The sequence below is a fragment of the Marmota flaviventris genome, chromosome 6, assembly GCF_047511675.1.
Source record: "Marmota flaviventris isolate mMarFla1 chromosome 6, mMarFla1.hap1, whole genome shotgun sequence".
Taxonomy (NCBI): Eukaryota; Metazoa; Chordata; class Mammalia; order Rodentia; family Sciuridae; genus Marmota; species Marmota flaviventris.
In genome coordinates this window covers 72,588,731-72,605,391 of record NC_092503.1, presented here as the reverse complement: position 1 = coordinate 72,605,391, position 16,661 = coordinate 72,588,731, and the positions used below count along the sequence as shown (strand labels likewise).

The following is a 16,661-nucleotide window of genomic DNA, read 5'->3' as shown; positions in this document are numbered from 1 at the left end:
ATAAGGAAAAGAAAAATAGCAATGTTTAATTTTGTACACATTTTAAAATAAATATGACTTACCCCATCCAAGAGAGTGTTTGATAAATGCATTCGGAGATCTTTACGAAATGGAAATTCCAAATTTGAAACATGAAATACTGAATTATCTCTATCAATCATAAAAACTTCATTTGTGCCATCAATCAACATCATATAACTGTAAATAAAACATTAAACAGATAATATTAATATAATATCAAGAATAGAAATAATAGTTGAATGGATTTTCCTTAAGCTTATAACATCTTAATGGAATAATGTTCACTGGAGTCCCTTTTCTCTATTATGAGAAATAAAACACCACATGCGGCCTTTATTTTTTTTTTTTTAATACTTCTTCATTTCCTGAAGAAAAACAGAGTGTAGGGAAAGCAATGTTTTTATGGGATAATGTAAGGAGCAACCTTATGATCCATTTTAGGAGGGAAGTTTCTCTAATTTTTATTAGATCTTAAACATAAGTCTCTCAAAGTTTACAAAACACACATAATACACATACGTAATTGCATTTTAGGGTTCAACAACTATGAATTAGATATTACTCTCTCCACTTTGAAGTAGAAAAAAAAAACAGTGAAAAATTAAGGGACTTGCAAATGTAGCCAGACATGTGCTATTCGGTGCTCTTTCTACCACAATAGTTAGCAAAATTCCTCTTTTGAATCACTATCATGATATAACCACATATAATTTCAAATCTGTCATTCATGAATATAAAATTAACATTTTAAACAAAAACCACAAGATTTCTTATACTTTATCTTCTAAAACCTAATATATGGAGGGATTTATAAACATAATCTGTCTCTTTGAATGGTCAGATTTATTTCACACCATATAAACAAAAATGTCCAGATAGGTTTAACCTGGGGAAATTACAGATTAAGAGGCTATTGCTACCAAATGAACGAAGACGAAGGCAAGCCAGGGTAAAAATAGAGACCATATCTAGGCACCAAAGTTGTCAAAGAAAAAAAGAAAATTGACAGCAAAATGAGGGTTAGTAAATGTGCCTGAAAAGAACCAGAATCATTTTGTTAACCTGTTCTTATTTGGTGTTAAATGAAAGAGTGGAAGAATAACCTGGTACATCACTGAAAATGGAGGAGAAACTGATTCATAATACCTCCTACTCACAAGGTATATCAGGAAAAAAATAGCAACCACTAAAAGATGGAACTGAGGGTTGGCGATATAACTCAGTTGGCAGAGTGCTTGCCTCCCATGTACAAGGGGGGAGGGGGAGGGGGGAGGAGGAGGAAGAGGAAGAGGAAGAAAAGGAGAAGGGGGGGAGGAGGAGGAAGACCACGAAGAAGAAGAGGAGGAAGAGGAGGAGGGGGAAGAAGAGGAGGAACAGGAGGAGGGGGAATAAGAGGAGGAAGAAGAAGAGGAGAAGGAGGAGGAAAAAAGAGGAGGAGGAGGAAAAGAAAGACAGAGAGAGAAAGAAAAAAGATGGAGTTGAAGCAAATTAAAGGCCAGGGGAAACGGTAAAGAGATGTAACCTAATACAGTACATAGAGGCTAATATAATAGAAGATAATTTGTTTACCATAAACAAAAATTTAGAATAGGTGAGGAGAAATATGAGAACTGATTAAGGCAAAAACAAAGGGGAAAGAGCAACAAGGAAGACTAAAAGGAGAATTGTGTGGGGGAACTAGCATGCTCTGACTTGCTGCTCCTAAAATAATTACTTTCAGCAGACTCCTGGGGAAAGGATGGATTGCCCAGGACCCTGGTACATATTGAAATAGTTGCAGCCATGGCAGATGGAAAGTGTGGAAACTCAGATTTCACTAGAAAAATAAAATCAGCCTCAATCTGGACTGAATGTGCATTTGAGAAATTATTACACCAAAGGCTAGACTAGCAGGTTCACAAACAACAGGAATACTTAGTCCTTCAAGGGTCTCTTTTTACTTACTCTTCAAAAGTAGCAACTCCTGGTGGGTAGGGAAAATTCAGGAATCTTAAAAGAAGTAGGAAATGCTCTGGATTGTTTTCAAAAGAAATTTAAATCAACATAAGGAAAGGTCAAATAAAAAGCAATTATGGGATCTTGGGTTGTGGCTCAGTGGTAGAGTGCTTGCCTGGCATGTTGGAGGCACTGGGTTCTATCCTCAGCACCACACAAAAATATATAAAGTAAAGGTATTATGTTCATCTACAACTAAATTTTTTTGAAGAAAGCAATTATGATATTATCTACAAATATGAGCTCTGTTTTCAGAGATTTCTGTTTTCTATATTTTGTTCCTTCCCACAGATCAGACACCTTGTACCTTGCACCATGTCTAGATGAACACACACAAAACACTCGTTAAGCAATACTATACCCCTCCCCCAGAGCCGCCCCACACCCCCTGCGCCTGCCAGGTAGGTGGAACGGTGACCACCGACAGAAAAGGCCCAGTGGCCCGCGGTGGGACAGAGCTTCCAATCACTCCTGCAAGGTAGGCGGGCCTGCAACCCACCGGCAGAAGAGGAGCAGCGGCCTGCTGAGAGGCTGAGCCGCCCCCTCCCCCTGCGCCGGCAAAGTAGAGGGAACTGTGACCACGCACAGAGCAGGCCCAGCGGCCTGCTGAGGGGCAGAACCGCCCCCCACCCCCCGCGCCTGCCAGGTAGGGGAACTGTGACCACCGACAGAAAAGGCCCAGTGGCCCGCGGCGGGACAGAGCTTCCAATCACTCCTGCAAGGTAGGCGGGCCTGCGACCCACCGGCAGAAGAGGAGCAGCGGCCTGCTGAGAGGCTGAGCCGCCCCCTCCCCCTGCGCCGGCATAGTAGAGGGAACTGTGACCAAACACAGAGAAGGCCCAGCGGCCTGCTGAGGGGCAGAGCCGCCCCCCACCCCCCGCGCCTGCCAGGTAGGGGAACTGTGACCACCGACAGAAAAGGCCCAGTGGCCCGCGGAGGGACAGAGCTTCCAATCGCTCCTGCAAGGTAGGCGGGCCTGCGACCCACCGGCAGAAGAGGAGCAGCGGCCTGCTGAGAGGCAGAGCCGCCCCCTCCCCCTGCACCGGCAAGGTAGAGGGAACTATGACCATGCACAGAGCAGGCCCAGCGGCCTGCTGAGGGGCAGAGCCGCCCCCCACCCCCCGCGCCTGCCAGGTAGGTGGAACGGTGACCACCGACAGAAAAGGCCCAGTGGCCCGCGGTGGGACAGAGCTTCCAATCACTCCTGCAAGGTAGGCGGGCCTGCGACCCACCGGCAGAAGAGGAGCAGCGGCCTGCTGAGAGGCTGAGCCGCCCCCTCCCCCTGCGCCGGCAAAGTAGAGGGAACTGTGACCACGCACAGAGCAGGCCCAGCGGCCTGCTGAGGGGCAGATCCGCCCCCCACCCCCCGCGCCTGCCAGGTAGGGGAACTGTGACCACCATCAGAACAGGTCACACCTGCAACCGAGAGACAGAACAGGCCCAGTGGCCTGAGGAAGGGTAGAGCCGCCCCCCCCGCCCCGCGCCTGCAAGGTAGGCGGACCTGCGACCCACTGGCAGTACAGCCCCAGAGGCCTGCAGAGGGGCAGTGCCGCTGCCTGCGCCTGCAAAGTAGGCAGAACTGCGACCACCGACAGAACAAGCCTAGCGGCCCGCAGAGGGACACAGCCGCCGCCCGCGCCTGCAAGGTCGGCGGACCTGCTACCGACCGGCAGAGCAGGCCCAGCGGCCTGCCGGCGTGGTAGGCACATTGCCCCAATTGGAGGAGGGGCAGAGCCGCCGCCCGCGCCTGCGAGGGAGACTTTGCAACTATACAAGACCAATATAAATATATAGGGGGAAAATTCAATAGCACAACAGTTTCACCAAGTAGAAAGGAACGCGAACAGTATGAAGAGACAAGGAAAGAAAGGACCACAAGCATTGCAGGTCAACTCAACGTTAGAAGGGGTAATAGCTGCAGCAGATGGAATGTCAGATAAAGAATTCAGGATATACATGCTTCAGATGATTTGGAGTCTCAAGGAAGACATCAGACAGCAAAATCAGACAATGAAAGATCACTTCAACAATGAATTACATACACAAATCCAAGAAGCAAAAGATCAACTATACAGGGAAATAGAGGTTATAAAAAACAAACAAACAGAAATCCTAGAAATGCAGGAAGCAATAAGCCAACTTAAAAACTCAATTGAGAATACTACCAGCAGAGTAGAACACTTAGAACACAGAACATCAGACAATGAAGATAAAGTATTTCAACTTGAAAAGAACATAGACAGCTCAGCAAGACTGTTAAGAAACCATGAGCAGAACATCCAAGAAATATGGGATAACATCAAGAGACCAAATTTAAGAGTCATTGGGATACAGGAAGGGACAGAGTTTCAAACCAAAGGAATGAGCAATATATTCAATGAAATAATTCGAGAAAACTTCCCAGACTTGAAGAATGAGACAGAACCCCTAATCCTAGAAGCCTACAGGACGCCGAATGTGCAAAATCATAAGAGACCCACACCTAGACACATTATAATGAAGATGCCCTACATACAGAATAAGGAGAGAATTTTAAAAGCTACAAGAGAAAGGAAGCAGATCACATTTAGGGGTAAGCCAATCAGGATAACAGCTGATCTTTCAACACAGACTCTGAAAGCTAGAAGATCCTGGAATAACATATTTCAAACACTGAAAGAAAATGGGTTCCAACCAAGAATTGTGTTTCCAGCGAAATTAAGCTTCAGGATGGAAGATGAAATTAAAACCTTCCACGATAAACAAAAGTTAAAAGAATTTGCAGCTAGAAAACCATCTCTTCAAAACATCCTTGGCAAAACATTACAGGAAGAGGAAATGGAAAATAACAATGAAAACCAACAGTGGGAGGTAGGACACTAAAGGGGGGAAAATAATCAAAGTGGAAAACAAACCATGTTTAGTAACATAAATAAACAAATATGGCTGGAAGAACAACCCATATCTCAATAATAACCCTAAATGTTAATGGCTTAAACTCACCAATCAAGAGACACAGGCTAGTAGAATGGATCACAAAACAAGACCCAACAATATGCTGCCTACAGGAGACACATTTGATAGGAAAAGACATACATAGGCTGAAGGTGAAAGGTTGGGAAAAATCATATCACTCATATGGACTTCGGAAACAAGCAGGAGTATCCATACTCATATCAAATAAAATAGATTTCAAGCCAAAGTTAATCAAAAGGGATAAAGAGGGACACTACATACTGCTCAAGGGAACCATACACCAACAAGACATAACAATCATAAATATATATGCCCCAAACAATGGTGCAGCTATGTTCATCAAACAAACTCTTCTCAAGTTCAAGAGTCTAATAGACCACCATACAATAATCATGGGAGACTTCAACACACCTCTATCACCACTGGACAGATCTTCCAAACAAAAGTTGAATAAGGAAACTATAGAACTCAATAACACAATTAATAACCTAAATTACATGTTGATTCAGAGAAGATGGCGGCGAGGGGAGTGCATTGTCCCCGTGTGCTGCTTCACTGTGTGGGAGTATGACAAGTCAGGACGGCTAAAGGATATCTTGTTAGGAATTTCCAGCAATAGTGGGGTGCTCCGGAACCTGGAGGAAGGATTTCCATCTCACGAGGATCAGCTACGGGGACTCAAACGCGAGAGGTTTGTCACACGGAGGGTAACACTGCTTATTCAGCAAATCGCCCCGCGGCTAGAATCTGCAGCGTGCGCTGGGATAGAGACGCAGGGTTACAGCGCTGCAGTTTCTGCCAGCCGCGCAAGCACCGTACTCAGGGCTGAATTCTGGGTTCGAGACGGGGGAAGGAAGCGGTCCATCTCGGTTCTCCACACCGGTCAGACCACAGAGGAGGCCAGCAGCCACCATGTTGATAAACTGACGTCACCACCCCTGTTTTCGACTGACCGCAGCTCATTCAGCCATAGAACAGGTAATTTCAGGCTGCAATTCGCCTGCGGCTTGCAGACAGATTGCTAGGGCTCAGCGCCTGGGTGCTTCTTAGAACCTGATCTTATCGGAGTGAATACCGAGCGCAGGGCGGCCGAGTTCCGGCTCCCGGAACCGCCCTGGCCCAGGGCTGCGGAGCCTGCGGAGGCTGCTTCTTGGACCCTGCTCCTACCAGGGCATACAACAAGCACTAAGCAGCCGAATTACGGCTCCCGGAACTGAGCCCGCGGGGACTGCTTCTTGGAGCTTACATTTATAGGAGCTTACACCGAGCACGGAGCGGCCGAGTTCCAGCTCCCGGAACTTCCCTGGCCCGGGGCTAGGAGCCCGCGGAAACTGCTTCTCGGTCCGGGTCCTGCTGAGGGCCGGTCAGGACTCACCCGGTGCTTTGGTTGCCCGGCAAGGGGAACGAAATGCTGCCATTCGCATAGGATACCAACATGGCAGAGATCTGATGTCTGCAGAAAGCGGCGGAGGAGGGAACTTCATCAATACACTGGTGACATAAGCAGTTGGTCTCCTGGTAGGGGGGGTGAGGCACAGGCACCCGAGTCTCCTCAATTTGTCGTCGAGCCAGAGGGAAGGAGCCGGGCCGCCGCCAGCGCCCGGAGCAGGCCCAGCGGCTCGCCAGCGTGGTGACTGCATGACCCCAATTGGAGAGGGGGCGGAGCGGAGCCGCCACCCGCAACCGCAAGGTGGGCAGACCCGCGACCCAGTGGTACATGGGCGTGGTAGGAGGGGCAGGGCAGAGCCGCGGTTCGCGCTGTGACGAAAGAGCGTGCAAGGTAAACATACCTGTGACAGCCTGGCGGGTCAGGCCCAGTGGCCTGCCAGTGTGGTACACACGTCACCCCAACTGGAGTAGGGGCAGAGCAGATCCTTCTCCCACGCCCGGATCAGGCCCTGCCGGTGTGGTGGTCACGTGACCCCAATTGGAGTGGGGGCGGAGCGGAACCGCCACCCGTGCCTGCAGGGTGAGCAGACCAGTGATCAACCTGCAGATCAGGCCCAGGGGTCCGCAGGCGGGGTAGGAGGGGCAGGGCAGATCCGCCGCCCGCGCCTCCAAGGTAGGCAGACCTACAACAGACCGGCGGATCAGGCCCAGGAGCCTGCCGGTGTGGTACAAACACCACCCTAATTGGAGTAGTGGCAGAGCAGAGTCGCCGCCCGTGCCAGGAACAGGCCCAGCGTCCTGCAGGCGGGGTAGTCATGACACCCCAATTGGAGTAGGGGCAGAGCAGAGCCTCCACCCGTGCCCGAAAGGTGGGCAGATCTGCGACCGACCAGCGGGACAGGCCCAGTGGCCTGCCGGTACGACAGACACGTCACCCCATTTGCAGTAGGGGCAGAGTAGAGCCGCCGCCCGCGCCTGCAGGGTAGGCAAACCTGCAACCGACCGGCGGATCAGGCCCGGTGGCCTGCCGGCGTGGTACACTCGTCACCCCAATTGGAGTAGGGGCAGAACAGAGCCGCCGCCAGCTCCCAGAACAGGCCCAGTGACCTGCCGGCGTGGTAGCCACGACACCCCAATTGGAATAAGGAGAGAGCAGAGCCGCCGCCCACACCTGCAGGAAAGATACGCAAGCAGTATGAAAAGACAAGGAAAGAAAGGACCACAAGCAATGCAGGTCAACGCAACTTTAGAAGAGGTAACAGCTGCAGCAGATGGAATGTCAGATAAAGAATTCAGGATATACATGCTTCAGATGATCTGGAGTATCAAGGAAGACATTAAACAGCAAAATCAGACAATGAAAGATCACTTCGACAACGAATTACGCAAACAAATCCAGGAAGCAAAGGATCAACTATACAATTAATAACCTAGACTTAATTGACATATATAGAATATACCACCCAACATCAAGCAGTTACACTTTTTTCTCAGCAGCACATGGATCCTTCTCAAAAATAGATCATATATTATGTCACAGGGAAACTCTTAGACAATACAAAGGAGTAGAGATAATACCATGCACCCTATCTGATCATAATGGAATGGAACTGAAAATCAACGATAAAAGAAGGAAGGAAAAAGAATACATCACTTGGAGAATGAACAATAGGTTACTGAATGATCAATGGGTTATAGAAGACATCAAGGAGGAAATTAAAAAATTCTTAGAGATTAATGAAAACACAGACACAACATATCGGAATCTATGGGACACATTGAAAGCAGTTCTAAGAGGAAAATTCATTGCTTGGAGTTCATTCCTTAAAAAAAGAAAAAACCAACAAATAAATGATCTCATACTTCATCTCAAAATCCTAGAAAAAGAAGAGCAAAACAACAGCAAAAGAAGTAGAAGGCAAGAAATAATTAAAATCAGAGCTGAAATTAATGAAATCGAAACAAAAGAAACAATTGAAAAAATTGACAAAACTAAAAGTTGGTTCTTTGAAAAAATAAACAAAATCGACAGACCCTTAGCCATGCTAGCGAAGAGAAGAAGAGAGAGAACTCAAATCACTAACATACGGGATGAAAGAGGCAATATCACAACAGACACTTCAGAAATACAGAAGATAATCAAAAATTATTTTGAATCCTTATACTCCAATAAATTAGAAGATAGTGAAGGCATAGATAAATTTCTTAAGTCATATGATCTGCCCAGATTGAGTCAGGAGGATATAGACAACCTAAACAGACCAATATCAATTGAGGAAATAGAAGAAACCATCAAAAGACTACCAACTAAGAAAAGCCCAGGACCGGATGGGTATACAGCAGAGTTTTACAAAACCTTTAAAGAGGAACTAATACCAATACTTTTCAAGCTACTTCGGGAAATAGAAAAAGAGGGAGAACTTCCAAATTCATTCTACGAGGCCAACATCACCCTGATACCTAAACCAGACAAAGACACTTCAAAGAAAGAAAACTACAGACCAATATCTCTAATGAACCTAGATGCAAAAATCCTCAATAAAATTCTGGCCACTCGGATACAAAAACATATCAAAAAAATTGTGCACCATGATCAAGTAGGATTCATCCCTGGGATGCAAGGCTGGTTCAATATACGGAAATCAATAAATGTTATTCACCACATCAATAGACTTAAAAATAAGAACCATATGATCATCTCGATAGATGCGGAAAAAGCATTTGACAAAGTACAGCATCCCTTTATGTTCAAAACTCTAGAAAAACTAGGGATAACAGGAACATACCTCAATATTGTAAAAGCAATCTATGCTAAGCCTCAGGCTAGCATCATTCTGAATGGAGAAAAATTGAAGGCATTCCCTCTAAAATCTGGAACAAGACAGGGATGCCCTCTCTCACCACTTCTGTTCAACATAGTTCTCGAAACACTGGCCAGAGCAATTAGACAGACGAAAGAAATTAAAGGCATCAAAATAGGAAAAGAAGAACTTAAATTATCACTATTTGCAGATGACATGATTCTATACCTAGCAGACCCAAAAGGGTCTACAAAGAAACTATTAGAGCTAATAAATGAATTCAGCAAAGTGGCAGGATATAAAATCAACACGCATAAATCAAAGGCATTCCTGTGTATCAGCGACAAATCCTCTGAAATGGAAATGAGGACAACCACTCCATTCACAATATCTTCAAAAAAAATAAAATACTTGGGAATCAACCTAACAAAAGAGGTGAAAGACTTATACAATGAAAACTACAGAACCCTAAAGAGAGAAATAGAAGAAGATCTTAGAAGATGGAAAAATATACCCTGTTCATGGATAGGCAGAACTAACATCATCAAAATGGCGATATTACCAAAAGTTCTCTATAGGTTTAATGCAATGCCAATCAAAATCCCAACGGCATTTCTTGTAGAAATAGAGAAAGCAATCATGAAATTCATATGGAAAAATAAAAGACCCAGAATAGCAAAAACAATGCTAAGCAGGAAGTGTGAATCAGGCGGTATAGCGATACCAGACTTCAAACTATACTACAGAGCAATAGTAACAAAAACAGCATGGTACTGGTACCAAAACAGGCGGGTGGACCAATGGTACAGAATAGAGGACACAGAAACCAATCCACAAAACTACAACTATCTTATATTTGATAAAAGGGCTAAAAGCATGCAATGGAGGAAGGATAGCATCTTCAACAAATGGTGCTGGGAAAACTGGAAATCCATATGCAACAAAATGAAACTGAATCCCTTTCTCTCGCCATGCACAAAAGTTAATTCAAAATGGATCAAGGAGCTTGATATCAAATCAGAGACACGCCGTCTGATAGAAGAAAAAGTTGGCTACGATCTACATACGGTGGGGTCGGGCTCCAAATTCCTCAATAGGACACCCATAGCACAAAAGTTAATAACTAGAATCAACAAATGGGACTTACTCAAACTAAAAAGTTTTTTCTCAGCAAAAGATACAATAAGAGAGGTAAATAGAGAGCCTACATCCTGGGAACAAATCTTTACTCCTCACACTTCAGATAGAGCCCTAATATCCAGAGTATACAAAGAACTCAAAAAATTAGACAATAAGAGAACAAACAACCCAATCAACAAATGGGCCAAGGACCTGAACAGACACTTCTCAGAGGAGGACATACAATCAATCAACAAGTACATGAAAAAATGCTCACCATCTCTAGCAGTCAGAGAAATGCAAATCAAAACCACCCTAAGATACCATCTCACTCCAGTTAGATTGGCAGCCATTAGGAAGTCAAACAACAACAAGTGCTGGCGAGGATGTGGGGAAAAGGGTACACTTGTACATTGCTGGTGGGACTGCAAATTGGTGCAGCCAATTTGGAAAGCAGTATGGAGATTTCTTGGAAAGCTGGGAATGGAGCCACCATTTGACCCAGCTATTCCCCTTCTCGGTCTATTCCCTAAAGACCTAAAAAGAGCATGCTACAGGGACACTGCTACATCGATGTTCATAGCAGCACAATTCACAATAGCTAGACTGTGGAACCAACCTAGATGCCCTTCAATGGATGAATGGATAAAAAAAATGTGGCATTTATACACAATGGAGTATTACTCTGCATTAAAAAATGACAAAATCATAGAATTTACAGGGAAATGGATGGCATTAGAGCAGATTATGCTAAGTGAAGCTAGCCAATCCCTAAAAAACAAATGCCAAATGTCTTCTTTGATATAAGGAGAGTAACTAAGAACAGAGTAGGGTCGAAGAGCATGAGAAGAAGATTAACATTAAACAGGGATGAGAGGTGGGAGGGAAAGGGAGAGAGAAGGGAAAAAGCATGGAAACGGAAGGAGACCCTCAGAGTTATACAAAAGTACATACAAGAGGAAGTGAGGGGAAGGGGAAAAATAATACAAGGGGGACAAACGAATGTCAGTAGAGGGGGCAGAGAGAGAAGAGGGGAGGGGAGGGGAGGGGAGGGGTGATAGTAGAGGATAGGAAAGGCAGCAGAATACAACAGACACTAGTATGGCAATATGTAAATCAACGGATGTGTAACTGATGTGATTCTGCAATCTGTATATGGGGTAAAAATGGGAGCTCATAACCCACTTGAATCAAATTGTGAAATATGATATATCAAGAACTATGTAATGTTTTGAACAGCCAACAATAAAAAATTTAAAAAAAAAAAAAAAGCAATACTATACATATAAGGAAGTGCATCACAGCATTTCATAACAGTAAAAAGTGAAAACTCAAATATCCATCAAAGAGCAGATAGGTTAAGTAAATACCACATATGCATGTAAAAGCATACTATGCAAGCATTTTCAAAACAATGATAAAAACAATAAAGTAAAAAGCGATTCATAATCTGGAAAAAAAGTGGAAAGGAAGCAAGTTAAAAATCAGAATGCATAATATGGTAACAGGGAAAAGGGAAGATAAAACTGTGTATACATACTAGATAAAGACAGACAGGAGGGGGCTGGGACTGTGGCTCGGCAGTAGAGTGCTTGCCTAGCATGTGCAGGGCCCTGGGTTCGATCCTCAGCACCACATAAAAGTAAATGAATGGAATAAAGGTATTGTGTCCAACTACAACTAAATAAAATAAATATTTTTTTTTAAAAAAAGACAGGAAAACCTGTTAAGAGCTGCAATTTCTATGCAGAGAAACTATTAATGATATCTGCTTGCCTCATTATACTTTACTTTCAGAAACAAAACACAAATTGCTTTCTAAAGCATAGAAAAAGGCAAGGGATTAAAGCTACCAAAAAATTAAAGAAGAAGAAAAGGAGAGGAAAAGGAAAAGGGAAAGAGAAGTAATATATAATCAGACCTGGAGAAATATTTTCCTTTGGAAAGTGTCAATAAAACAAGGATGTTAAACTTCATTAGTGGCAATAAAATAAGGATGCTAAATTTCATTCTTTATACTACAGTAGCTTCCACACAATAAACAGTCTTCCTCCTCTAGCCTCCACATAAGTATTTTTTAACAGGAAATACAAACAGAAAACATTGGTCAATTAAATTGACTTATTTTACCACCATCCCTATCCATTTTTGCTAACCCCTATCAAACTCACTATTTTTTTTTTCTTAAAAGATTAACCAGTTTTTTAAATGTTTATCAGAGGGCCAGCCAGGAGACAAGCTCAATGCTAAATGGACATAACAGTCCACTTAGCACAAATTCTCTTTCCAACTTCATTTATACCCTAAACAAAAAAATATGACATTAAACAAATAATCCCAGAAATAAAAAGTTTTGGAAAGTTGAAGTACAAGGTACAAAGGAGGATGCAACATATATTGCAGAGTCTGAAGATCAGGGAAGACATCCCAAAGGGTTATATTCATTGAGTAGCTAAAATGTGGTTATAATAAGAGTTTAAAAAAAACTTTACATTTATTATGTACGAGTTAGCCAAGCAAATTACTGTGGGGTGAGCAGGAAAGGCAAAAATAGGAAGGGCAAGATACAGACTAGCTGAAGCAATATCCTTGAGATAAGACAATATAGCACCTTCTGGCAAATAAAATCTGCAGAATACTGAAGCAGAAGGAGAAAGCAGGAAAATTGCATGGCACAAGGCTAAAGAAGTAGCCAGGGACATAGTAATTATGAAACTTTTTTTCTTTATCCTAAAAAATAGAAAATCGTCTGTACAAGACAAATGAAAAACACATGGATAATTAATATATGATATTTAATATAGAAATTATACAGATACTGGAAAGCTGAAAAGGTAAAACAGGAAAAATGAAGTAACCCAGAGATTAATAATTCCAGGAAGTACTACTACCTGCAGAGCTGGAGAACAAATGGAAGAAGTATCAGAAACTAGCAGCTTAGAGAAAAGGCGTTATGAGACTATGCCTGGAAAAGGATAGAGGAGGTTCAAATCTCTAAGGATGGCACCATATAGTGGGTACCTAGACCTTTGAGAAAAGCCTACAGCTCAAGTTTGAATCCCTATTAAAGAGCCCCAGGATGAAGACTGCTCAACACCTTAAAGGAACACAAATAAAATTATGAGACCTCTGTATTAAGACCAAGTCTAGTGGGTGAGAAAGTGATACAAGTGGCAGGCACTTACTTCATCTCCTAGGATTCCTGACCCCAAAGCTGGTAGCTCTGAGAGGGAAACAACACTGATGGTGAATTCTCCAAGAGAAGATGAAGAATGGAATGGCAGGGGTCCTCATCTGCTAGAGGCATCCTTACAAAAACTAGAAATGAGAATTCCTTTCTCCCACCTTCAAAATTCCTACCAGTACCCCCAAATGCTGAAAACCTACAGAAAGCATGCTGGTGAAGGAATAGGGAAATGTATTCTACAAATCTTGGCACCCAACCACCAATATAAAAAAGAGTAGATTGGAACCAAGAAATTGGTAACTAAATGCAGACCACTGAAAAGTTTTAAACAAACTAATAACACAATCTGATAAGCATTTTTAGAAGTTCACCCATACATAATATATATCTAAACAGGTAGGAGGAGCCAATGGGTGGACAATGAGAAATTATGAGACCTCTGTAGTAGACCTAGTAAGAAATCACAGTGGCTGGAACTACAAAGATAATCATAACTTAGAGATAAGTGGTTAGATTCAAGACATTTAGGAGGTAGAATGACAAGACAATAAACTATTTGCTTGATATGAGGCTGAGAAAATGGGGAAAAAAATCAAGGAAAACTTCCAAGCTTCTAGCTTGAGGAATTGGGAATATTTATTTGTTGAGCCATGCAACACTTTAAGGAAGAAATAATTATTTCATTTTGTTCAGGAGAAATGACAGACACTATGAGTTTGATCTTTGTTATGGATAATTTTCTTTTTTAGAATAGAAACCAAAAGCCTGGATATCCTCTATCCTTATCCCCAATAAATAGTTTGGAAATAGGCTCAGGATCTAAGCCAGACAATCAAATATTCCATTCCCCAGACTTTTTAGCATGAGTGAGTGACAGAGGAACCAGGACAATTGAAAAATTACAACCACTGAGACATTGTCAGCAAGTGTCCATGGGGGCTTCCTATTCAAAGTATTCCTGTGTCCTCACTTTGGCTCTTCTCTTTGCTGAAGGTTACCACTGTTTCCATGCACTTTCCAAGACCAGTTCTCCCAAGAGCCTTCAATATATTTCTTTGCATAAATTAGCCAAAGTTGATTTCTACTGCTTATAATCAAGAATGTTAATGGATATGCTGGTTGTTCCCCACCCCATTTCTTTTTTGCCCATTACAGCTAAGTTCAAGTAAGTTAAATATACCTATGATATAACCCCACTGTTATGTCCCAGCATATCCTCAATACCTACCAAGGATTACATAATACTAACTATTTATATATAACTTCATGCCAAGTGACATGACATCTACTTTTCATGCTTCAACAGAGACAAGTGTTAAGCCCAAAGTTAACTTTCCCTATGCATCTTTTCTTTTATAAGAATCTACTTCCAAACCTCTGTTCTTTCTATACCAGCTATATTCCCTCCCTGCTCCCAACAGAATTGGCAAACAAGTCTCTGAAACCTAATTCACAAGGTTGTAGAGCTATATGGAAATAAATTCAGGTATAATAAAATTTCTTATAAAGAAAATTCAGAGTTTACATACACTTTCCCAGATATAATTTATAAACCTTCCTAACATAAGAGTAGTTAATCAGAGTTTGACCCTTGTCTACCAACACCTATCATACCTTGTTCTAAAAACAATACAAGAACAGCTGAAATGCCAAACTCCAGCTTTCCCCTTCTCCATGGAACTTAATCACACTTCACCTGTCTTTCTTACTAGCTCACTGCTCAATAAATTCTAATCTGATCACAAAATATATCCATGCCCACTTTAACCCATTTTCAATTTTTTTTCATATTCTAAAAAACACAGTATTGAATAAACTTTATCATAGGTTTATTAAGAAGTTTATTAAAAAGTGCTGGTGTATGCCTGTAATCCCAACATCTCAGGAGGCTGAGACGGGATGATTGCCAGTTCAAAACCAGCCTCAGCAACTCAGTGAGATCCTGTCTCTTAAATATAAAAAATAAGGCTGGGGATGTGGCTCAGTGGTTGGGTGCCCCTGAGTTCAATCCCTGGTACCCAAAAATAAAAAAATAATAATAGGGCTGGGGATATGGCTCAAGCGGTAACGCACTCGCCTGGCATGCTGGCATGCGCAGGGCGCTGGGTTCGATCCTCAGCACCACATAAAAATAAAAAATAAAGATGTTGTGTCCACCAAAAACTGAAAAATAAACATTGAAAAATTCTCTCTCTCTCTCTAAAAAATTTTTTTTAAATAATAATAATATTTTTTTCCTTCTCACCTTCGTTACTTAGTTCTTCATGAACTTAATTAAGTATGATCAAAGATAGAGACAGATGTTACCAAGCAAAATTAATAGTAGTAAGATTTTTAATCCATCTAGAGAAAATAATCAATGTCAGAGTCCCCTTCACAATCTTCATAAGAAATCTCTATTCTCCTTATCATATAAAATCAAATCAGTTTTCCAAGAGTTTTTAAACTATTCAAAGTTTTTATAAACTTCTTATGTTTCAATTACAGTTTAATCACTGGTTGTTGCATTTGTTATTTTTGTAACAGATAAACACAGTAATTTAAGTACCTTAAGAATTAAATAAAATTTATAGGCTAAATTGGGAACTCAACCAGTGACTATACTATAATTCCATGAAAACATAGCTTAAAGTTAAGGAATCTCAGAGTAGCACTTCAGGTAATTTAAAACCTCAATTGCTTCATTTTATCACTACTATTAACAACCACTGAAATGAAAACACAATTATATTCAATTTATCAAAAACTATCAAAATTTTCATTTAACATTATGAAAAAATTACAATCCTATAGATAAATTTTAAGTTTGGTTTATTGTAAGTATAATAGTCTTCTCCAAAAGGATAAGCTCCTCTTTCATCCTCATATCACACCAATTTAAAGTCATGAAACAGATGTGATTAAGGCTTTACAGTCTTAAATTCACTTTAAGCCCACAGCTTCATTCTATTCTGTGATCACTTATGTACACAGTAATTAAACAGACAACACGTATTATTTAATTTTAAATTACAAAGTCCATTCACTACCCCACCAATTTAATTGCTAAATCTGTCTAACCATTCTTTTATCTTAGAATGTTAATTGTATATTAAATGGCAGGCCAGCAGCATATCACAGAAGACTTGGACAATCTGCCAACAATTACATTTCTTCTAGTTAAGCACAGTCATTTCTATTTTATATATTGTTTA

At 41.9% G+C, this 16,661-nt stretch overlaps 1 protein-coding gene across 1 annotated transcript in view; it reads right to left on the bottom strand.

The window, feature by feature from the left end:
- The window catches only part of Rngtt (RNA guanylyltransferase and 5'-phosphatase), a 239,393-nt gene that overhangs the window by 154,660 nt on the left and 68,072 nt on the right, over positions 1–16,661 (bottom strand). The window contains exon 9 of the mRNA XM_027928259.2: positions 63–198. Coding sequence (XP_027784060.1) covers positions 63–198 — 136 coding nt within the window. The remainder of the gene's footprint in view (positions 1–62; positions 199–16,661) is intronic.